Genomic DNA, 23,414 nt, shown 5'->3' with positions numbered 1-23,414 from the left:
GCCGAGCAAAACAGGAAGCAGCAAGCCTGACTCAACAACAGCCCCGCTAAGGGCAGCAATGGGAACCTTTCTGGAGGGAGGGGCGAGCTCGAAACATGACTCTGGAAAATGTCCACTGGGAAACAAATAGGGAGGAGGGAATACGAGTGAGAGAGAGGTCGAGACACTGTATACCGAAGGGGGAGGTCCAGGACTAAACATGACCAGGCAATTTTTACTACTGACAATGGAAAACTGGAGGTAGGAGGGACCAGTGATTATCATGACAGGGCAACTTTAGGAATACTAACTATGGTACACTGGAAAGATGGGAGGGACTAGGACTAACCATGACAGTGCAACTTTAGGAGCTGCTTGGAAAAATGGAGGATGGACTGCACTAAACATGAGAAAGCACATTTTGGGATACAGATCGGAATGTAGGTCAGGAGGAGGGATCGCTACCTTTAGAAATAGTTCAATATATACTGAGCGAGTGGTGGATCGGGGGTTTGTCTTGTGGGACAGAGCTCTTTTTTTTGGTAGGGTAGTTTCTTTGTCTGTATGACGCCATTTGTCTTTTCAGTTATGTGAGTTCCATAAAAAAAGTATCTGAAGCGGAGAGGAGGGATCACTAAATGTCTGTGGGGAAAAGAAGTGTAGGAGGGTTGAGGCAGAGCATGAGTGTACAGCACAGGTTTTTCTGAAGAAAGTTTACCACAAAGTATGCTAAGTTGTCTTTTTGTGAGAAAAACATATTGTGGGTGAATTATTTGCGCTGTTAATTATTATTGTAATAAAAATGCATTGTCTTAAAATATTCATGAAACACTGAGTTGCCTTAGACAATTTCAGCAATACAGAAGATGTATGAACAATTACCCAATGTACATAATGGGGTTTGAGTCATTATTCTGATAAAAGAACTTGCTGACATTTGATAATAAACTTGATTTCAGGAATAATTTGCTGACATGGCACTCTCAGTTCATGAATTGATTAGCCAAGTCTGAGACAGTATCTGTCCAGGTACTGTACTTTCTTCGTTGCTGTCTTTGTTGTGCTAATGGTGATCTCTTTAACCTCCATCTATTAGACTAAAGTTAGTGTCTATTTACCTAGGCTTGGTAGTTAGCTAAATAAACGATTGGCTTAATTGTTAACAGTGTAACCTAAATAACTGCAATCCAAAAGTGACGTAACTATGTTTGTGGCTAGTCTGACGACCAAATTCCACTCTCGATAACGATTTGGTTCTAAAAATTTGGCAATGACAGTTCACTGAAAAGTAGACCTACACGTGTCTGCATCAGTAGATTAATGTATGTGGTTTTACATTAGGGTGTGACTGCTAGATATTAATGCAGTACGATTCTATCTCGCAAGTTAGTAATATGGCTACGGTATAGCTAGCTACATAGCTGTGGTGGGACTTTGTAACAGTAGTTAAAGTAAAACATTGATTGATCGTAAGGTTTAGGACGTGATTTTTTTCCACCCTTCCGTACAGATAAAAATGTTGTTCAGGACGCTTACCGTGATTCAGCACGTATGTGGAAGTGAAAGGAGGGGCAACCATTGTATTGAAAACATGCCCAGGTCACCCCAGGTCGAATAGACCTCAGTAGTCCCTAAAGATGAGTCAGCGGAATTTGCAGCTGTTTTAACAGATTTAACCAGTGACACTTACGGTGTTAAAATCGCCTCGCCGCGGCCACGGAACGTTGACTACAGGTATGTATGGCATTTGGAGCAAAATACGGTTGTCACTCAAATGTAGTTACAACAACAAACCAACCGAACGAAAACATCATAACACACATCGTACTGTTTTGCAAATACGTTAACAAAATAATACTGGTTTAATCAGGTTATCTGGAAAAGAAAGCACGAATGCAGATTTTACATAACGCAATTGCGTCCACTTGTGCTCTCGGCCAACTTTGAACTCTTCAAAGATGGCGACAACCGGTGCGTGAAATCTGGATATGGTCATTCAGTTATTTATCTTTTAAAGAACGACAGTACAATTCTACCAGTATTCAGAATTAATTACCTGAACACAAATAGCTTCTCATCCGATGAGATCGTGAGCTGTTGATCAACATATCCGTCAGCAATTCTGCGTTCACATTTGTGAGGCAGGACAAGTAAGCAGAATTATTATGTACGTATAATAGATTTAGTAGCAGAATGCATTCGATGGTTTAAATTAATATTAATCCCAGTCTGTTCAAGAACGTTTTTTAAAATACTGCTATTGGATAGATGCAATGCCGTTAAGTACACTTTAGCCTGTTGTATTTTGTCATGTATAATATGGCAGCCGTATTGTGCATGGATCTCTAACATCTGCGTTATTGTCACTTTCCCAGGTGTGACTATGGAAGGAGACCTGGGTCTCATGACTGGCCGCGGTCAGAGAGAAAGGAAAAGATCCTACAAAGATTTCCTGAGAGAGGAAGTAGAGGACGACGAGGACCTCGTTCAGGAAGAAGAGCAACTTGTCATCGGCAACCTCAAAGCCAGGAAGTCGCACAAAAAGAGGAGACGTTTAGGTTCGGAACACACCAACATAACCAGACTGACTGTGAAATTAGGTGTCCGGCATTACCCTGCTGTGGACCGGAGACCGTGGGGATAGACTTTCATTAGGGATCTCCCTGTCACTTCGCCCCAATCTGAGTTGCTGCATCTATTCTCTACCCGCCTACAGGTGATTGTCCCCACAGATGGGCCAGTGGCAGTGAGGGACCGGACCTGTACGGGATGGAGTCACCCGTCTCCAGTCCCTGGTATCAGACCTGTGAGTCGCCGGATGAGTGGACAACAGAGAGGAGTGATGAGGTGAGGGGACGGGACGGGTGGGACGGCTCTCAATTCAATGTCCTTGATCATTTTGCCTTTCCGACCTCCTCATCCAATCACCTCGAACGTGAGAAAAAGAGAGGAATGGGAAGAATCAAACCGACTCCAGCGGACGGGTTGTAAAAGGGCTGCGGTTTCACACGCACCCCGGGTCTGATCTTTCTTCCACTAGTTGGTGTTTTTCAACGTTCTCATCGGCTCCTCTGTCTCCAGATCCCATTCAGAAGCGATCGGATTAATCAAAAGGGAAAGCAGTCCAAATGGGTCTGCCGTGTCTAAGTGAAGCCAGCTGTTGTTGTGTGTGACGGAGATCAGAGGATGGTGTTTGGTTTCTTTACATCCAGCGCTAACTCTCTTCAGCTGTCATCATCGAAATCCCAATGAACCCCTCCTTTCATTTCTCCCCCTCACCCCGCCGTTTGTCTCTCAGACCGGGGAGGATATCACCGTGCCGAGCTCGGAGGGCTCCACAGCCAGTTCCAGTCACACCGACCCTGCCGTGGACTCGCCCGTTCCGGAAGGACCCGAGGTGGACCCGGTCAGTGCTGCCGCCCACCTTCAGCTGCTGGGGGAGTCCCTGTCCCACATCGGTCTCCGGCTCCACGGAACCAAGGTAGGCCGGACGCGGGTTTTGGATTTAACCCGATGACGGACAGAAACGTGTGCCGTTGTATGAGCAGCTCAGGGGGCGTCTGTTGGATTCTCCCCGCTGAAATGGGACGGCGTGGGAAATGCGTGCGTGTGACTGGGCTTTTATGTATCGGCTGTTGTTCTGAAGGTGGTTTGGTGAATGTATCTGTCACCTCCCTCCCGTATTCCTCCTTTTCTCCCTCTCTCTCGCATTCTCACCTCTACCTCCCTCTGGCTTTCTCTCCTCCCCCTCCTCCCCCTCCTTTCTCACGCCTTCTCGTCATTCTCCTAGGAGATGATGGCGGTGTCAGGCAGTCTGTCCGTGTTGCTGGACTCAATGCTGTGTGCTCTCGTACCTTTGACCGGTCTCACCTCCCTGGTCCCGGAGCTTCGCAGCAGCCCGTCACACTCGCACACACTGGTGAGGCTGGTAACACACGCACAGACACACACACACACGGACACACGGACACACGGACACAAAAATGTACATACATTCTCACCCCCCATTCCATTGTCATATCAGTGTCTCTATCATCTTTTGTTTGTAATTTCTTTTCAGGCCAAGACTCTGGACAACATTGCCTATATAATGCCAGGGTTGTGAAGTCGAATGGGTACTTGGGAAGACCGCTAACCAGGAAGTTCTCCCATTTTGAAAGGGTTCCGTAGAAGGTATTGGGGGGAAAAAGCCATACTGTATGTTTGAAAGAGAAGTTGCTTAAGGAATGGCCCAAACTGCACTGAGTAAAAGACTGTTACATACATTTATCTGGGTTCATATTGAATTCAACAGATGAACAATTTGTTAGTTTTTCAGTGTGTTTTTTATCAGTTAAACCTTGTTTCTGTGTGTGCTCTCCTTTCCCATTTTGTCTTTCTTGACTTATTGTTACTCATTAAATACTTGGCATATTTGGTCAATCGTTTCCTCTTCTTACTCAGCAATCAAGACTTATTGTCCATTCCTCTCATGCTAGTCACAAAAAATGTGACTGATTGGATAAGCCTATCAACTCCAGGAGGCTGGATTGCCTTTTCTGTTCAGGGGTCATAACTAAGGGACTAAAATGGTTATATTGCTACTAGACTGTTATTGCCCCCCGATATTGCCAGAAAATATCAAACCTGTAGTGTTGTGCGTATCTGTTGTTACCCACAGTCCCTGTTATAGGGTGTCCCCCAGTTTGAACCAGTGACGTGTGTAAGTGTCACTGGTTAAAGCTCCGCCCCTCCAAGGAATTCCTGGTAGCCAAAGCTGGAGAGGGATCACAGACCTGTGTGTTTGTGAAAGAGAAGGTGTGGGAGCTGGGTGCCTCCCAGAGACTGACACTCCTTTGTGTAAGATGCAGTTGCGCTAAAATTAGAGGGAGGTGCCGTGGATAAGGAAGAAGTAGCAATGACGGAGACTTCTGGAGAGATTTGAAGAGAAGAGTTTCATCTGTTCTGGGAGGTTCATCCATTGAAAAAGGTCCTAAGAGGTTCATACTGAGAGAGCCCGTTCATCCACTGAGACAGCTGGTCTGACAGAAGAAAGGGTTAAGAGGACAGGAAAAGACAGGAAAACACGCCATCTGTTCCAACAAATTCCTCACGCCTGGGTAAGTTCATTTAATGTTTTCTTCTTTTTGGAGTTTCTAAAACTAAACATATCATAGAATTTGGCAAGTTAAAATACAATACTTACATTCAGCAACGAACTGCAGGGAATGTTACTGGGGTATTAGTGGGCAATTAGGGTTAAGTGACTTGCTCAAGGACAGAATGACATGGCTTTCACCTTGGCGTTTGGGGAATTAGAACCATGGACCATTCGGATTCTAGTCAGATGCCTTAACCAGTAGGTTACCTGATCCAAAACGGCTTCACAATCAAATTGATTGGTACAGTTGTTACTGTCACATTTAACATTTTAGTCATGCAGCTGGCCTCTCCATCCACATTGCCTTACATTTTTACAGCATTGACGTAAGACGGTGGTTCTCAAACCTCTCCTGGGAAACCCCATCTGTTGCATGCGTTAGATGTATTCCAGGGCCAGCACTGCTAAATCCTGCATTAACTTGTCAACTAATCATCAAGCCCTTGACTCCGTCATTCAAATACGTTTGTTAAAGTTTAATACAAAATTATGGGATGGCCGGGGGTCCCAGGAGAGGTTTGAAAACCACCGATTTACAATAACAAGATGGGTGGTCTAGTAGCCTGAGCCTCCTTCTCTCGTACATATGCATGGACTCCTGCAGCCTGGGTTTACATCCAGCCCACTACTCTTAGACTGGAGTTTTTGCTCGATCTCCAAACAAAGCACACAAATCCCGGAAAAAAGGCTAAGGGTAGACCGCGAGGCGTGACAACCACACAAACCGGCAATAGTAACTACACTCCACGACGAGGTAGCGGTCAGCAGACATCGATAGAGAAATGAACAAGTAATGGAGGTCCTGATGTCTTAATGAATCAATACCAAGTCTCAGCGTGTGTACTTAATAACATGGTTTATGTTTTAGCCTACGTATTGCAAATAATTTGCCCTGTTTAACTATCAGTAATGATACAGCGGGAGGATACGGTGATTGCGATAAACTAATCTGTCCGTAGACAGGATACAGACGACATGTTGTCTGGGCATATCTAACTAATGTAAATAAATGGTAATGAATGTAGTACATTGTTGTGTGGGGAAGATGAATCCACACATTGGTCCGGATGTAGAATGTAGTCGGACCAGACAGACGGGGAGTGCCCGCATGGTAACTGTTGACTTGTGCAAATTACGCAGACACAAACAGAGAGAGATGGGGGTGAATTGGCAGAGGAGAGAGAAGTCTTCCGCCAAATTGAAATGTTGCTGAACAGGATGTAACTTTAGCTGCGTCTGTGCCCTTCAATGCCACTGGTGTCAAGAGGGCGCTGGGGCGATTATATTCTCTATGAAAACTACAGAATTCTGGCACAGTTGGGTCCTAGGCACCGTAGGGAGCATAATAACCTGCTGCATGACGGCCTGGTATGGGGACTGTTCCACACTCGACCACCAGGCCTGATGTTAGGTGGTGAAAAAGGCCCAACCCGTCATGTGGGGCAGCTCCTCCACCCACCCAGGACATCCGTCCAAGACGATGCCTGACTAATAACGCTTTCCATTGAAAATGGAAAACTAGAACTCAAACAGGCCTATTTATATTAAGAGTATGAGTCTTGGGGACTAAAATGATTAAACATCAAAGCTTTGAAAACCTTTTAACCCTAAAGAATACAGAAATTCTCTTTAAATCCGTACTGGTATTCCAACTAGCTACTAAAAGATGTCTAAAAAGAACTCTTCGCCATTATGCAGATTGAAACCAAGCCATATGGACAATATGCCGTAGGCTCCAAGTTGATGAGTAAATCAGGATGTATGGTAAAATATGGGAGCACAGGTCATAAACTAGTGTGTGTATAAAAACAAAAATGCAGTGCACAAAACTAAAATCAGTTAAATTGCAAGCCTCGAAGAAACAGTCTCACTGCTGCCAATCAAAAACCAGTATAAAACTCATGCAGGTGGGAACAGAAATGTAATGTACTAAGTCCAATGTGTTGATCTAACATATTAAATACGTTTCAATTCATTTCAATTTAACTCGCTACAAAAACATCAGCTTCTGTGGCATTGAATTGTCCGGACGTGGGTCGCCCTGCCGTGAAGAAACCTAATCATTAGGATCCAGTCCAGCTAGAACTGGCTGTCAAAATATATCAGGGTTCCATTGGATCGGACTCTACAGTTGGGTCACCTGAAAACCACCGGCAGGAATTTAGAAACATTGCAATGCCCTATAAAATATGAGTCTGTATAGTATATGATGGAGATGGGAAGGTTGTGAACACTTTGAAAGTCAACATGGTAGCGTTAATGTTTGCACTGTGTTGTTCCCTGCACGAGTATTGGCCCTCTTGGGAAAGATGAGCAGAAAAAACGTGGTGAAAAACAGAAATTACTGTTTGTATCAGCTTGAGTCCGAGGCTCAAAATATGAAACAAATCTAACATTTAAATTGCAAGAGAATAAGAAACTTGCAATGATTGAGCTGATCTACCCACAAACATCTCAGCTGATCTACCCACAAACATCTCAGCTGATCTACCCACAAACATCTCAGCTGATCTACCCACAAACATCTCAGCTGATCTACCCACAAACATCTCAGTAACTCTGACCAAATCCCTCTAACTCCATCCAGCCATGAGTGACATTCTTCCCAGCTCTGTTGCTGGGTCCCTGGAGCCAGAGCTCCGATTGGTTCTCCTGGGATCCATTGGGTGTGGCAAGACCCTTACGGGAGACACCCTCCTGGGCGTCCCCTCCTCTCCCTTCGCCTCTGGTCCATCCCCGAGACTTTGTCATCTGCGGCGCGGGACATCGGCGGGCCGCCGATTGACTGTCGTGGAGGCCCCGCGCTGGTACTGGAGCGGGGGCCACATGGACACTGACGTCAGGAAGGAAACAGAAAGGGCCTTTGACCTCTGTGACCCGGGGCCCCATGCCTTCCTGCTGCTCGTGCCTATTGGACAGTTCACTGAGGTAAGTCTCAGAAGATGCTTTCTGTTAATGCTGTTTAGTGTCTGTTGTGACTGTGACCCGCAGGTGTACATAGTTCTGCTAAGATGCGGTCAAATGGGAATGCTACTGTTTACCCCCCCCCCCCCCCCCCCAATCCGCTGTGTAAATGTAAAGCCACCTTTGTAATGTTAAACACTTCAGACTTCGACATTTATCTGACAGTTTTTCTCAAATCTGTTTTTGGTCGTTCCAGGTGGAGCGCAGGGTTCCGTCTGAGCTGGAGGTGGTGTTCGGCGAGGGGGTGTTGGACCACACCCTGGTGGTGCTCACCTGTGGGGACTACCTGATGGGAAAGGAGGCAGGACGCTACCTGGAGGGGGAGGACCCTGGTCTCAGGGAGGTGATTAACAGGTGTGGGGGCCGGTACCACGTCATCAACAACCGCCAGAGCCAGGACAGGAACCAGGTCAGGGAGCTTCTGGAGAAGGTAACCATGGCTTCCTGCGTCATATTTTTGAGGGATGGCAAAGGATTTAATTGATGCGCTGCCTGCATGTACTCAATATGCGCTCCTTGGATCTCTGTTGCACTCGCCCCCTTGACAAATGACTTCTAAATACTGTACTTTATTGCTATATCGGGGGAATGTTGCAAATACATGTGACCATGTATTTGTATATATTCTTTTTTACAGGTGGAGAACATAGTAGAAAAGAGAAGAGGATGCTACATGAAACAAAACACCCTGCAAAGAGAGAATGAAGCGCTAGCGAGGGAGAGAGAGGAGGAGAGAGAGAAGGAGGAGAGAGAGAGGGAGGAGCGAGCGAGGCAGAATGAGAGAGAGAAGCAAGCAAGACAGAAAGAGACGGAGGAGCAAGCGAGGCAGAAAGAGAGGGAGGAGCAAGCGAGGCAGAAAGAGAGGGAGGAGCGAGCGAGGCAGAAAGAGAGGGAGGAGCAAGCGAGGCAGAAAGAGAGGGAGGAGCAAGCGAGGCAGAAAGAGAGGGAGGAGCGAGCGAGGCAGAAAGAGACGGAGGAGCAAGCGAGGCAGAAAGAGACGGAGGAGCAAGCGAGGCAGAAAGAGACGGAGGAGCAAGCGAGGCAGAAAGAGAGGGAGGAGCAAGCGAAGGAGAGAGAAAAGGAACTGAGGGAGGTGAAAGTACAAGCCGGGGAGAGAGTGATGGAAGGGCGAGCAAGCGAGAGAGAGAGGGAACTGAGGCAGAAGCAGGCAGAGGTAGAGGAAGAAAAGAGAGCGACTGTGCTGGAGTCAAGTCATGCGACTGTCACACAGACACGCAGATACTGGGGAAGCCGGTCCACAGTCCTACCCAAGTCGCCTTTGGAGAGGAGAGTGGAAGAGGTGCAGGGAATGGAGGACTACAGGTTGCAGGTGGAAGAGAAAGAAAAGAGGGAAGAGATGATGAGAAGGAAAGAGAGGGAAGGAATGGAGGACAGAAGAGAAGGGACAGAGAATGGAAAGGAATTGATGGAGGAGAGAGTCACCGCGAAACCCGCTGTTAAAAATCTTTATTCAGCGCCGGTGCCACAACCGCAGCCATCAGAGCCCCGAAATGGTGGTCCGACTGTGTTCACAAGGACCCCCAGTTTCAATCTGACTAAAGGTAAAAAAGCCCTGACGTATGGAAACTGTTTTCTTATCAAGCTTCTCGCCGTGCTATTGTAGTTCCAAACAGTGTGTCCTAAAGCATCTTTGGGATAAAACATACAGGGTTGTAACATTCAAATGGAGAGAAACTACATAATTTATTGAAAATTCCTAGACTGTTGCAACTGAAAGATTTTGGGAGTTTGTTCCTTTGTTGTAATTCTCTCTCTGACTCTCTAGAGGGAGCTGTACTCTCACAGATGTCAGAAGATAGAACAGAGCCAACCAAGAAAGTTGTCAATACAAGTGAGTCACATATATCTTCGTTACGCAACAATGTCCGTCCTGTATCAATGTTTAGACAATCATATTAAGGTCCCTAGAGGGACCTTAGGTGGTGTGTCTCATGTCTGACAGATTTATTGGGCAGTGAGATTTGTTTCACACACAATTTTCCAAGAGGAGCTAGTTTTATTTTTGTGTACCAAAAACCACACAGTATTATGTCACTGTGTGAACTGAAGGCGAGCAAGATCTGAAAAATGTATTTTTCATTTCGCTAAGACAGGCTGTACTGATCACGCACCAAGTCAATTTTATATGTGGTCGTGGTTGGCCTTGATTGATTGAACCGATTGATGTCTTTCCGCAATCTAGTGTACAATGCCTACTCTTTTTAAACACGGTTACTTGTTTTTGCGTCAAACAATGGTGTCCTTCATAGAACAACCAGATTTAGTTGAGAAAACAATGAAGTCTCAGCGATTTCTATAGGGACATTTTGCAGGTAACTGTACAGAATTAGCTTTTCAAAAGCAAACTATTGATGAAAACAGTCCATTTCTACTGGTAAATATGTGAATGTTAATGTTTGTTGGTATGTTATGTAAGTGAAGTCAATTGGAACCAAGTGAGATCTGTTGTAGCTATTTATGGCTGCATTACTGGCAGTGACACCAAAGAAGCAAAAAGCGGAAGAGCATTTTTCTGCGTATAGCTTCTAATTACTACAGACAGGCACTGAACACCACATGGTCATCATCAGTGTTGTTCTTTGAAAGCATATTTTTCATTTTCTAAAAATGATCATTGTCCCCAATTGCCATTTCATTATAATTGGTGCATTAAGCAATTGTGTTATAGTGGAATGCCCCTTTGACTGACCTTCTATGCCTCTCAGTCTACCACAGAATCAACAGCTCCGAAATGATGACGCCCTCCTCTCCCAGATCCTCGCCCTCCTCACCCCTTGTGCATACTGACGCCTCCCCCTCCTCTCCTTTATTCTCCCCTGCACCTTCATCCCCCCCACCCTCCTCCTCTGAGATGCGTGTCGTGATGCTGGGCCGGTCAGGATCAGGGAAGAGTGCGGTGGGAAATGTCCTACTCGGCAGAGAGGAGTTTGTGTCTCTACCAGACCGCCCAACCCCCATCACTCAAGACTGCCAGAAGGGGAGGGCCATCGTCGCCGGGAGACACGTTAGTGATTGAATTCGTTTTTTTTAATTCTATTTTTCAAAATCACACTTTGTTCTGTGAGGTTTTATCAGTTTTGGCACTGTTGTCCTAAGGTATCCTATTAAAGATGGAATCTGGGTCTTTTGCAGAGAAATGATTCGGTTCTGTTCTTTTCCCTCCTCTCCCACTAGGTGGCAGTAGTGGACACGCCGGACTGGTCCCACTCCGACCACCCCCCAGAACGGGTCCGTTCCCAGCTATCATCCTGTGTGGCCCTCGCGGCCCCGGGCCCCCATGCCTTCCTCTTCTGTGTCCCGGTGGACCAGCCTGCCCGAGAGGAGCTGAAGGCCCTGAATGTCCTGGAGAAGGTGTTTGGGCCCGGGGCCGTACGGACACACACCCTGGTCCTCTTCACACACGCTGACCGGCTGAGAAGGAGCGGTAAAGCCTCAGACGGGGGAGTGGACGAGGTGGAGAGGTACATCTCCAGCCAGAGGCGGGACCTGCTGGAGCTTGTCGAACGATGTGGGGATCGCTATCACGTGATGGAGGGAGGTGCTAGGGTAGGAGGAGGAGCGGAGGAGGAGAGGAGGAGTGTGGAACAGTTACTGGAGAAGGTGGAGAGGACGGTGAGAGAGGGAGGTGGCGGGTGGTACTCCTGTATTCTCTTCCAGGAGGCAGAGGACAGAGTTAGACAGAGACAGACGGAGATAGCGAGGGAACGAAGAGGAGGTCAGGGTCTCCGTTCCCCCTCCATGCAGCCCGTGACGGAGACAGAGGAGGAGGAAGTGAAGCAGGAGGAGATAGAACGAACGAGGGAGGAGGCGGAGAGGAGCGTCAGTGTTATGGAACTAGAGGGTCTTCCCTCGTTCTCCTCTCCTCCCTCTTTCATGACTTCCATCTGGGATGCAGTGGGAGGGGCGGGGGGCAAGGTACTGAGTGCCTTCCCCCGCCCTGTCTGGGGCAATAAAACGGGAGCAGGGGCCATCAATGTGGAGAATCTTCCTTCCCTCCCCTCGTCCGCACAGTCCCCCTCTTCCCTCCCCTCGTCCGCACGGTCCCCCTCTTCCCTCCCCTCGTCCGCACAGCCCCCCTCTTTCCTCCGCTCTGTGTGGGAGAAGGTGGGGGCGGGGGCGAGCAGGATCCCCAAGTCTACCGCCGGGGGTGCGTTCCTGGGCGCGGTGTTAGGAGTGTTCCTCGGGGGGCCAGTGGGGGGCGCTATAGGGGCCACTGTCGGTTCTGTGATGACTGAGGTGGGCAGGTGGAGGTCCAGCACGAAGAAGAACTCCCCAGAAGAGACCGATCTGATTGCGGGTTTAGAGGGACAGATGGACGAACCACTGGAAACTGAGTGAGAGACGCATGACCACTGGAATGTACTGAACAGTGTACAGACGGGAGATCATTTTATACACGTAGTTGTTAGATCATTCCAAGTGATTGTGATGGATATGTGTGTGTATATATATATATATATGATACACACACAGTATATGCTGGTGGCTGATATATGATTGGTTTATGAGGCTGTGTTACCATGGGTATGACATCGCTTTGGCCATATGCCACACCCCTTTGTACCTTATTGATTAAAATATGTTTAATGAAATACATTGACACAAAGGGTTAATGGGGGGGGGGGGGGGCAATTCTCTCTGCTTTCAGACCAATCTGCCACAGGATTCGTCACTTCACAAAACCCATTTTCTGGGGTGGAGTTCATATCTTGACCATGTGGTGTTATTTTCTCCCAAAAAAGAACAGTTTGGATTAGAAATATTAATGAATACATTAATATATTATAGTAATATGTAATTATGACTGATAAGATGCACTAATAATAATAGGTCTGTATTTATTACTTTGATTGCTGCGAGACATTTGGGGAAAGGTTCTGTTGTGGTTCTCCAGAGCTTTTTAAATTGAGATGGTGTATTTACAGCCCATTCGTTCATTAGAGATGGTGTATTTACAGCCCATTCAATAATTAGAGAAGGTGCAAGGAATCACATTTTGGTGATTTTCCAAATTAGGTTTATGAAAAATAAATTACTGGAATTATTAAACAAACTAAATAGATTATATTTTGTTAATATAATATTAAAAAGGGTTACCATTGCAGAGAACAAGCTCAGACCTGTGGATTTTGTTTTGGCGCTGTATCTCATTTATTCACTTACTAAAATGTCCTCTCATCAATTACTTAATCGTTTTTGTTCCACTTCCTTTCCAGCTGGTACATTTGTAACAATGATTTTTGGCAATAGAATAATATGCATTGAAACAGGGTTTCTTTAAAGGTTTGCAGTATTGTGCCTGTCAGATGGCTTTGCGTTTAATATATATCAGTGATTCCACAGTTTGAACACCTCATATGTCCTGACACTCACCTGTCACACTCATTTCACAGTGGTTTAAAAAGGCCTACAGAATAGGGTCTGAAATCCAGCAGCGGCCCTGATTTATGGCACCGAGATCCGGGTGTGGTGTCAAACTAGGTGGGCCTCGATGGAGGTTTGTGAGTAGGTGTGGAGAGGCTGGGGAGGGTTGGAGGAGGAGCCTGGAGAGGCCACGAGGGGCACTATCTCTACATCCCAGACTGCTTTGCACCACCCATGGGGGGCCAGGAGAGAGGGCCGGTGCCGGGCGGGCGTGTGGGGACCCGGGCCCCGGGCTGTCATGTCAGAGACGAAGGCAACGGCGTTATGCAACCTGTCCTTCCTGTTGTGTCAGCGAGGCGGGGTGTGGTGGTGGGGGGTCCGAGAAAGGGAAAGGAAAGGGCCGTGGCGGTGGTTTTTCTCTCGTTTTCGCCCCCTCCCCCCTTCCCTTGCTCCCCTATTCCATGCATATGGCGGTTGGTTTCCACCGCAGTATCCCCTTCAGGAAGCTCGTTGGCTGTCGATGAGACAGCACTAACTGTAGAGCCATTTCCTGGCCACCTGATAGCTAGAGACGTGGAGCCAAACCCGGGGTGGGGGGGGGGGGGGGCGACCACGCCCCCTCTCCACAACACCTTCGTCGTCCTCCCTTCTCACCGCCCAAACCGACCATGAACTTGACCTCCCTGGAACCCTGTGACTGCTTGGCCTTGGTATCGGCCCACTCTGGCCTCGCACGGCCCCATCCCGCTGGCAGCTGTGCCGGGAGGAAAGACGAACGCGTCAGTCATTGTGAACGGGTGGTGCGAGCAGAGCAAAGGCACCACCCCCGCCCCCGTTTCATTTTTCTTTCCATGGCCGGGATTCTCACGGTAATGTCACGGGTCTGCTATGTCCGGCTGGGGGACGTCATCATCATCAGTCTGCCAACCAAATGTTCTTTTCGTTAAAATTTATACCCGTTGCTTTGATTTTCGGTTTTAGTTCTCTCTCCTCTCTCCCGATCTTTCCCTCCCTCCCTCCCATCTGGCTTTCGCTCTCTCCCTCTCCCTCTCTCTCTCCCTCTCTCTCCCTTTTTGTTTCTCTCCAGCGTTAAAAATCTGTTGTGCATCTGAAAGACAATCAAATGTGAACAGAGTGAATGAAACCATGTATTGAACAAATCATTTCCTAACTGTACTGGTATTTGATGATGGCTTTGGTGCATAAACAGACACTGATGTTATAATGTTAGTACGGTTGTACTTGGCTGGGAGTGGGGTTAGGAATGGGTGTGAAAAAGTTAGGGTTTCTGTTTGACACATAATCGACATACTTGGTCAACATACTATGGTTTTAATCTGCCATTTCCCAAACATGCACACATCTATTACACCTACTTACACTAGTTAGCACTTTGGGGCCCCGCCCAGGGGAAGCATTTAATTGGTTTGACGTGTTTCAAGTTTGCATTGATTTACAACACGTTCCCACCCATAATTCATTACTTACTATGGACTTCTGGCTTTTAAAGAGGCCTAGGTTTATACTCATTCCTGTTAGATGCTCATATCTACACTTGCATAGCACACTTTTTAAAGAACAACAAACCTTCAGCAAACAGATTTTCATAACACCCTATAAAGACGTTAAAAAGCCATCTGGTTGACAATACTTTGAAAATACATATTTCACTCTTTCACACACACACACACACACACAACAATCTCTGACAGCCTGTTTCTCAAATTGGACACAGCAGCTAAACAACTGGAGGGGTTGAGCAGTTCTTAAAAATGGGCTGCATGTAATTGTATTTGAGTGCAATAAGAGGATGTTGAATACGGAACAACAAACTCAAATCTTCTTTATTTCAGTCAGCTCGCAGTGTCAATGTCCCAAATGGCACCCGATTTCCTACACTCTCAAGTGCACTCATTTTGCCCCAAACACTGTGGGATTGGGTCAAAAGTAACGCAATAAATAGGGAAGACGGTTCCATTTGGAACGCAGTGAGTGTCACAACGTCCTCTTCTCCCCTCAGACCAAAGAAAGAAAACAGCCAACTTCAAAACTGCCAAGTAAGCTAAAGCTATGGAAGGCTACGGTCATAGATGTGGTTTGATGTCTGAAACTGCGGAAAGTGAAGCTATGAGGTCAACACTGCCTTTTCTGATGTTGTTGTGCACTGTCCTACTGGATTCAAAAGCAGTCAAGACAGCGTTTCCCCGGTAGCCTGTTGAAGCTTAAGCTCCACACTGCAGCATGCCAAAGCCAAACAGATGAACGGTCAAAAACTAGAAATGGGACCTATGTAATTAAAAAATAAGCTCAAATAGTCTGCCTTCATCCAAGTCCTTTCTTGACACAGTTTGTTGTCTTTGTCAGTTTGAGGAATTATGTTTGCATCAAAACACTCCAGTCAGTCATGTGTTCAATGTCATTTGCTGTGTCACCGCTGGCCGCTGGCGGCGGTCACCCCAGTCCGAATTTGACCTTTGCCCTTTCCCATAATGCCCTGCGGCCCCAACATCGAGTTCTTAGCCCCGCTCCCCAAACTCTCCTCACTGTCTGTGTTGCTATAGCAACTGGAGGTCGGGGAGTTAGCGTGGTTGATGATCGAGTCGTTTGAGTCTCCTCTTTCACGGTGGGGCAAAGTTAAGGTAGTGTCACCCTGGAAAAGCGGGAGCAGTTCCTTGTTTTTCAACCCAGCCTGGGCCCTCCCATCCTGGGCCCCTTCCTCAGGCGAGCCCCCGTCTTTGTCCTGGGCCTGGTCGTTCAGCAAGGTGACCAGGAAGTCGATGTACTTCATGGCCAGGCGTAGGATCTCGTTCTTGGACAGCTTCTTGTCCGGAGGGTGGGTGGGGATGAGTCTGCGGAGGTCAGAGAAGGCCCCGTTGACGTTCTGCTGACGCCAGCGCTCCCGGCTGTTGGTGAACACACGCCGTGCAAGCTTCTGAGGAGGCCCCGCTGGTTGGGAAATCACACCGGGTTCGTTAGATACACATACGTACCAATGGAAACACACTATGTATCGAGAGCACACAAGCACTGTCTATGAGCGCACACACACCACACACACGCACACATCTCAGTACACACACATGCTGTGTATCAAAAAAGTAATATTTTTTTAATGATTTATTTATAAAATGCCGATCGGTTCTTTGCGAGTAGTCCCACAAGCAGAGCTCTTGTTTACCGTCATTGAGATCCAGTTCGTACTGTGAAGAGGGCCTCCTCTTGATGTTTCTACTGGCAAAGATACCAAAGTTACCAGAGGGACTCATGTATGGACTGAGAAAGAGAGAGAGAGAGCAAGGGAATGACTCTGAAGTTAGTGCTGTCTCAGTTCAGGGAAATCATTCTATTGTAAATCGTTTTTTAATTACTTTTTGTTATTGACTGAGAAACAAAAGGGAACAAAAACAATCATCAGTAGGACGACTATGTTTGGGCCATTGATTCAGATGATATTCTTCTACCAGTTGGGGTGTGTAACCAGCTCACATAGTCAAACAGCTTAACATTTTAGTGCGTGAGGGAAAGACGGATGTTTCCTCATAGTGATTCTATGTATGGGGAAGTAGTTCTGAGGGGTACAGAGGTCAGGGTGGCGGATAAGTTGAGACTGATACAGACCTCTGTTTGGGTGCTGGGTATGGGTTAGATGGCCGGTCATTATAACCCATACGGACATTAATACATTTTAAATACAAAACCTTTGCCAAAGAACACGTCTTGCTACGCATTTCAAATGCGTGTTTTGAATGCGTGACTCACATCCGTATTTCAAAGACGTGCAAAAGCTAACTGAGGTCCCTCGTCAAATGAGCATTTCCTCGAGTGGAAAACAGGGAAACAACAATGTCTTGGCACGGATGCCATTATGAGGTTGGAATAACAATGACATTGTGAAAATGATGACATTACTTTTTAGTGCAAGAGCTTTCTGACTGGAATCTCAACCTGCTCAGGTGGGATGGAACTTAACCACAGATCATAACACCACAATGTGAGTCATATACAAGTCCAATTACCAATAATCTAGTTGAGGAGGTGGGCAGTCTTTCTCCTTTCAGGGATTCATTAGACAAAATGTAAATATTTAGAAATAAAACAGACCAGACTGCATGGGGCCTTTAAAATGTTTGGTGGAAATGTTATAATTGTTTGTTATTGATATAACTTCCTATGACAGAAAGCTGGTAACAGCATTAAAAACGTGACCTAAAATGTCCGTCACCTTACCTGTTGAAGAAGGGGTGTGGTGGCAGGTAATGGAGGGGCAACAGGGAGCCCTGAGAGGGGGCCGGCATGGGTCCCGAGAGGGAGGGGAGCTGGGGGAGGCGGAGGTCCCTGTGTTGGTGGGGGTGGTTGGGGATGGGGTGCAGGGCGGTCAGGGGGGTGTTACTGGGGAGGGAAAGCGGGTGAGGGGGCTTGCTGTGCCCCAGGCTGATGACGGGGATGTGGGGAGCGATGGAGGAGGAGGAGGATGAGGAGGATGAGGAAGACACCGGGAGCAGGACAGGGGCCGTAGTGGACGTCGGAGACTCTGCGGTGGAGACCGGGGACGGGGGACAGGGTTTACGGGGGGAGGCATTGACTATCCCTCCTTTGTCGTTTTCCGTCTCCGAGGCGACTGTCAGCTCAGGTGCGGAGGCAGCAGCGGGGGCGGGGGGCGTGTCCAGCAGCGTAGCGGGGGGCGTGTCCAGCAGCGTGGCGGGGGGCGTGTCCAGCAGCGTGGTGCGGGGCTCGGGGTGAGCAGGCGGGGAAGGGGCGGGGCTGGAGCCGGGTGCTGCTGTGCCTCCAGGACTTCCTGGTTTGTCGGACGACGCGGGGCTGCCGGCGTTCGCCGGCGAGACAGTCTGTTCGGGGCTTGGCCGGTCTGACTCCAACAGGGGCTCAGAGGGGGGTGAAGCGGAGGGGGGATTCAGTTTCTCCATCATGGTTTTTACGGGGGGGCACCCTGCTGCCTCACCCCTCTCCCCCTCAGACGTTCTGTATCTCTCCCCCAGCCTGTGGAGGGGTTGGACACAGCCCTGGTGCTCCTATTAGGCTGGTTAGTCCCTAGGTCTTCACAGAACAGGTGTCTTCCGTTGTTCCTTTTACCACGACGAGGCTGTCTCCGTATGGAAGGGCAGGTTCTGTGTCTAGGCGATGGGGGGGACTTTCCGTCTGGGGGCGGGGGTACTGCGTCTGAGAGGAGTTGGTTCCGTATCTTTGGGGTGGGGGCTCTTTATCTGAGGGGCGGCGTTGAAGCTGAGGCTGGTTCAGTCCAGACTCATTTTCCCCTCACGCTACGGGCGTGTAAGGGCGGGCGGAGAAAGAACGAGTGTGTGAGTGGGATCTTGCGTTCATGGCCCCACTCAAGAGGCCAAGTGTCCAATCAGCAGTGGCCGGGCAGATGAGGCTCACACCAATAACCAAGTGTCAGTGTTTACACGCGGCTGAAGCCTCCGTGTTCCTGGAACTCCAGCACTCTCCCTTCGCTCCGGCTGGGTTCTTCCCATGGTGCATCCTGACGAACGGCCAAGTGTGTTGTCCTTGAAAAAGTCACGGTTGGCCGACGCTCTTGATTAATCCCACTGTCCGTCTGCCTGCCTGTTTGTCGGTGTGTGTGTAGGGTCTGTCTTTAAGGATGTGAATCAAACTTTTTTTACAATCCACATTGTCCCAGGTGCATAAATACTGGATGGTGTTGAAAGAACCTTAAGAACAAAAGCGAAAAAGCATGCCAAATTATTTTTACATGATTTAGTTCAAATCAAAATACTCAGATATTGGAAGTGTTTTATGGTAAATCAAGCTTTTAGATTTGATAAACGATTAGGATGTATACAGTGTATGATAGAACTGTACACATCTGAATAGAAGAACAACACATTATTGTGTTATACAGAGCTCATAAATGATGACGAGGGCCCACAATGTTGAAAACGGTTGTCTTGGATGTCCTCTGTATTTTGTATTCTTATTTACTGTGGGAGTACTTCCGAGAAATTTTCCAGTTGTCTTAAATGATCGACTTCTGCAAGGCTTGGATGAATCACGATTCATATGTCAATTTTGCAACTGACCCTTCTCCTTTTACCCATTTTTAAGTTCCCTTCTAGGGCAGTTCCCCCTTTGGTTGTAGAACACAGTATGAATGTATATGTATATATATATATATAAATATATATATATATGTCTATTTATGTCTATTTATGTCCATACATAATGGTTTCTTGTTTGTCTCAGGTTAACTGTATGATACATATAAACACATTTTGCAGACAGGAGAGAGAGAAAGACAAAGCAGCTGAAGTGAGATAAGGCAAATAATTTATTTCTTGGTTTCTTAGTTTGTGACGTTATGGTTTTTTAATAATTTTTGAAAATGTTACATATTACAGGTGGTTTAAAATATTTATTTAAATATTGTTTAAATGTATTTTATCATTTGTAATAATCAGTTAAAATTTTAACAATGTCTATTCTTTTTCAATTTTAATTATTCACTACATTGTTTTGCTTAAGACTAAAATTACATTTTTAGATGATATATACATATATATATAATTTTTTTCAGGGGACACATTTGATTTTTAATTTAAGCAATTAACTATTAATTGAGTATTTGCTGTATATACATTTACAGTACATATTTAAATACAACAACATATTATATAATTTGGAATATAATCTTTTAAATTGTAAAAAGTTATTTTTTTATTATGTATTTCACATTATCTATCTATCTATGTTATTTTCTTTCCTATATGTGAGCACACAAATTATTTCATGTCAATATATGTACTATGTATATCTGTTATTTAGTTTATAGAAGAGCAGGCATGGTTGTCCTGGTTGTCCTCTATAAAACGATTGAATTCAACGCAAAATCAACCACCACAGCATAAAATGTATGATAACAAATAGGCCTCCTCACCCATGTTGTGTGTCACCCAGCATGCCGTCTGCCTGCGGAGTTGTTTATCCTCAGAGTCCTCCTGTAACTTAAGTATAGTAGCAGCACGTTGCGTCTCCCTTCTAGAAATGAGGCCCACTCCCTGTCCATAACACATCAGGTCCCAAATACGAGCACTGTTCTGGAGCCGCTGTCACGGCCTGTTAGTCAGCCACGCGACTGGTTCCACGCAGTCGGGCAGGCTGACTGAGTCGCTTTGAAACAATGATCACTCCAGTGTTGACGTTATTCAGATAGTGGAAAAAAATGGAATATCAAACATCCGAGAATGATGAGGTGTCGAAAATGTGTAAAGAAATAATTATGTCAAAATGTCCTTTTTAATCCTTTATGGTGATTCGGTAGGAGGAAGGCTCATGAGATGACAAGGTGACGCTGACCATGTTGTCCTCATGTTCTTATGTCATTCTCTCTCTCTCTCTCTTTCTCTTCTTCCCTCCTCATGCTCCACGCCAGGGAGAGACAGAGCTCCAGTTGGCTTGTGAGAGAGAGGTGAGGGAGTGAGAGAGGGGGAAAGAGAGAGAGGGAGAGAGAGAGCAAGAAAAGGGACCCACGGACAGAGACACACAGAGAGAGAGAGAGAGAGAGAGAGAGAGAGAGTGAAAGAGAAAAGAGAGAGAGAACTGTATTTCAAGAGAGTTTTTCCGCTGCCCGCTGGACAAGAGGATGTTCTCGTACAATGTGGTGGTTACTGATAAGACTCTTAAAGCCGCCTGTGGCCCACAGATAAGGAAACCCCCCTTTCCCTGCCTCCCCAACACACACACACACAGTTATGCACGCACATACAGTCACCTTTTGATGCGCACGCACGCACACACACACACACGCACACACACGCGTTAGTGTCATTTCGCCATAGTGGACTGGCCAAGATTATGAGTAGGATGACAGCCATGGGGGTGACCGCGCCTGGATCCATCACAACTCAATAACACCACAGACAGAGTTCCCCTACGTCTGTAGACGGACCTACACAACACACCATATTGGAAACAAGGGCTCGTTCGTCCCCTGCCCGCAGCGCCGTGACCTTCAATGTGTGTCTGCCATAGCACTCTCCTGTAAGACCCGCTGGGAGATTTTACCGTGGAGTCCCGAGGATAGGACTTTACCGACACACTTTACTGTAGGAACTTACTCTAAGACCTTAGTTTAAGATTTTCATGTGGAACTTTACCATAGGACCAACAAAAACGGAAAAAGGTTTAGATAATGTGTATTATAGAGTAAGTATTTTCTATATGTTTTATACAGTAAGGTCATACAGTATATTATGTTATTGGAAAGCATTTAGGTCTTTTAACTTTCTCCACATTTTGTTTTGTTATTGACCAATTTAGGATGGATTAAATAATTTATTTTTAGAAATGTATTAAGTGTAATAAATTGAAACTTAAAAGAACGTACATATTTTATATCTAAATATTCAGACCCTTTGTCATCACATAGCACAATGAGCTGTGGCGCACCACGTGTCCTTTGATCATACTTGAGACGTCTCTACAACATGAATTCAATTGATTGGACATGATTTAGAAAGGAACACACCTGATCATATAAGGTCTTAAACTTCACAGTGCATGGCAGAGCAAAAACCAAGCCACAAAGTCCAAGAATACTCTCCATAGACCTAGATCAAAATAATTAAAAACAAGTTTTTACTTTGTCATTATTGGGTATTGTGGCAAATAAATTATAAAACAAATGAAGTGGAGAAAGTGAGGGGGTCCATATATGAAGAGCATATATAGACAGTATATATTATATATAAGCATATATTTATTATAGATATGTATATATACAGTATATATTATATATAAGCATATATTTATCATAGATATGTATATATACAGTATATATTATATATAAGCCTATATTTATCATAGATATGTATATATACAGCATGTATCTTGTGACCCTGACCTGCGGACCATTACATCAGCACACCTGCGACACTCTCACTGATACTGCTAGCCATCTATGCCATCTCTTTCCTCAAAACACTGCTTCCGCGCTTCCTTCCACCTCGCCTCTCTCTCTTTCACTCTCAAGGTCAATTCCCCTTTTTTATTCCCTCTGTCATTTCCTGCCCAGACAGTCTGAAAGGCAAACATTGTGGAGACCTGAGAGAATGATGACCGTTTGGGTTTTAGGATGGCATCCCTTGCAGGTTTGAACCCATCGCCATCACGGTAGGGCATTATCTGGGCCGCAACTTCTCACAGTCATGTTCTACTCTAATTTGCACTCAACACCTGCAGTTCCAGCTGAAAGCACTCAAAGAGTTACAACTACGATATATTGTAGTGAGGCTATATATATATCTGGGTAGGTTTGCATGTAAGGGTATTAAAAGCAACATGCGGCTTAACAATAATTCCTCAGGGAGATGTGGCTTTTTTGCCTGCTACCAAAACCTATTTTGCTCCATGAGTCCCCAGGTAATTGTTCAACCTTTAGCTTCTGTATTAAGTTGGTAGCAATTTACTTAAAAAGTTTTTTTACATTTTGTAGACGTAAATTACATATATACAATATGCGTTTGATACTGTGACCACTTAGTTAAGCATGAGCGTCAGTTCTAAGTGAAGTAAAATAGCAATTAACACTTAATGCAAAACAATGTACATTTCATTATTTGCTTTATCTTTACATCTGTTTGGAAAACTGACATCAAAAGATTGCATTGCAGGAATGCCAAATATCTCTAGTCAGATTGGGCCTCCCTCTTCAAAGGCTGTCTGCCTGACCTGAAAGTTCATAGACAATCAACTATTTCTCCTTTCCCACACGTACAGAAAAAAGAGAAAATAAACTGGAGAAACTGTTGACATTTCCATTTGGGGCATGCCGTTCCGTATGAACACTGGAAGTGGTGCATCAGGAATAATCATAGCAGAAACACAATAATGAACAGCTTCCTGTGTGAGTCAGAAATCAAACAGGATCGTTTAAATGTTATGCCTCCTCACCCTCTTTGCTCAAAACAGCTCA

General features: G+C 46.0%; 3 protein-coding genes across 6 annotated transcripts; 2 read left to right on the top strand and 1 right to left on the bottom strand.

Moving 5' to 3' along the window:
- The first annotated feature begins 1,551 nt into the window (after positions 1-1,551).
- LOC105012146 (HMG box-containing protein 4) lies at positions 1,552-4,401 on the top strand. 4 transcript variants are annotated; one of them, XM_010872797.4, is made up of 6 exons: positions 1,552-1,713; positions 2,355-2,537; positions 2,696-2,826; positions 3,278-3,460; positions 3,770-3,898; positions 4,040-4,401. In XM_010872797.4, exons 2-6 carry the CDS (start codon positions 2,363-2,365, stop codon positions 4,082-4,084), a joined length of 663 nt encoding a protein of 220 aa, XP_010871099.1. In that variant the 5' UTR covers positions 1,552-1,713; positions 2,355-2,362; the 3' UTR covers positions 4,085-4,401. The 4 variants fall into 4 exon arrangements, with proteins under 4 accessions (XP_010871099.1, XP_010871098.1, XP_010871100.1 ...); XM_010872796.4 differs by lacking the exon at positions 1,552-1,713 and adding an exon at positions 1,796-1,950; XM_010872798.4 differs by lacking the exon at positions 1,552-1,713 and adding an exon at positions 1,957-2,129.
- An 83-nt stretch (positions 4,402-4,484) lies between these two features.
- On the top strand, positions 4,485-14,667 carry LOC105012192 (ensconsin). The gene is made up of 8 exons (XM_034294489.1): positions 4,485-5,078; positions 7,707-8,047; positions 8,280-8,513; positions 8,721-8,903; positions 9,021-9,645; positions 9,870-9,935; positions 10,810-11,108; positions 11,279-14,667. Exons 2-8 carry the CDS (start codon positions 7,709-7,711, stop codon positions 12,440-12,442), a joined length of 2,910 nt encoding a protein of 969 aa, XP_034150380.1. The 5' UTR covers positions 4,485-5,078; positions 7,707-7,708; the 3' UTR covers positions 12,443-14,667.
- A 113-nt stretch (positions 14,668-14,780) lies between these two features.
- lyl1 (LYL1 basic helix-loop-helix family member) lies at positions 14,781-20,891 on the bottom strand. The gene is made up of 4 exons (XM_020049797.3): positions 20,379-20,891; positions 17,696-19,155; positions 16,647-16,741; positions 14,781-16,414 (listed from the first exon to the last, which is right to left on the bottom strand). Exons 2-4 carry the CDS (start codon positions 18,391-18,393, stop codon positions 15,897-15,899), a joined length of 1,311 nt encoding a protein of 436 aa, XP_019905356.1. The 5' UTR covers positions 18,394-19,155; positions 20,379-20,891; the 3' UTR covers positions 14,781-15,896.
- Between the last annotated feature and the right edge of the window lie 2,523 nt (positions 20,892-23,414).

Source organism: Esox lucius, chromosome 9 (assembly GCF_011004845.1).
Source record: "Esox lucius isolate fEsoLuc1 chromosome 9, fEsoLuc1.pri, whole genome shotgun sequence".
In the NCBI taxonomy this organism is placed as follows: Eukaryota; Metazoa; Chordata; class Actinopteri; order Esociformes; family Esocidae; genus Esox; species Esox lucius.
Note: the sequence above shows the minus strand (reverse complement) of the source record. Positions and strands in the feature narration are given on the sequence as shown.

Excerpts from the sequence above, each read along its gene's own strand:
- lyl1 (XM_020049797.3), bottom strand. The coding sequence starts at position 18,393 with ATGATGGAGAAACTGAATCCCCCCTCCGCTTCACCCCCCTCTGAGCCC. Across the intron at positions 16,742-17,695 it reads CCACACCCCTTCTTCAACAG|TCCATACATGAGTCCCTCTG; the intron begins GTAAGGTGACGG and ends TCTCTTTCTCAG. Across the intron at positions 16,415-16,646 it reads CGAACTGGATCTCAATGACG|CGGGGCCTCCTCAGAAGCTT; the intron begins GTAAACAAGAGC and ends TTTCCCAACCAG.
- LOC105012192 (XM_034294489.1), top strand. The coding sequence starts at position 7,709 with ATGAGTGACATTCTTCCCAGCTCTGTTGCTGGGTCCCTGGAGCCAGAG. Across the intron at positions 9,936-10,809 it reads CAAGAAAGTTGTCAATACAA|TCTACCACAGAATCAACAGC; the intron begins GTGAGTCACATA and ends TATGCCTCTCAG. Across the intron at positions 11,109-11,278 it reads CCATCGTCGCCGGGAGACAC|GTGGCAGTAGTGGACACGCC; the intron begins GTTAGTGATTGA and ends CTCTCCCACTAG.
- LOC105012146 (XM_010872796.4), top strand. Across the intron at positions 2,538-2,695 it reads CAAAAAGAGGAGACGTTTAG|GTGATTGTCCCCACAGATGG; the intron begins GTTCGGAACACA and ends ACCCGCCTACAG. Across the intron at positions 3,461-3,769 it reads TCCGGCTCCACGGAACCAAG|GAGATGATGGCGGTGTCAGG; the intron begins GTAGGCCGGACG and ends TCATTCTCCTAG.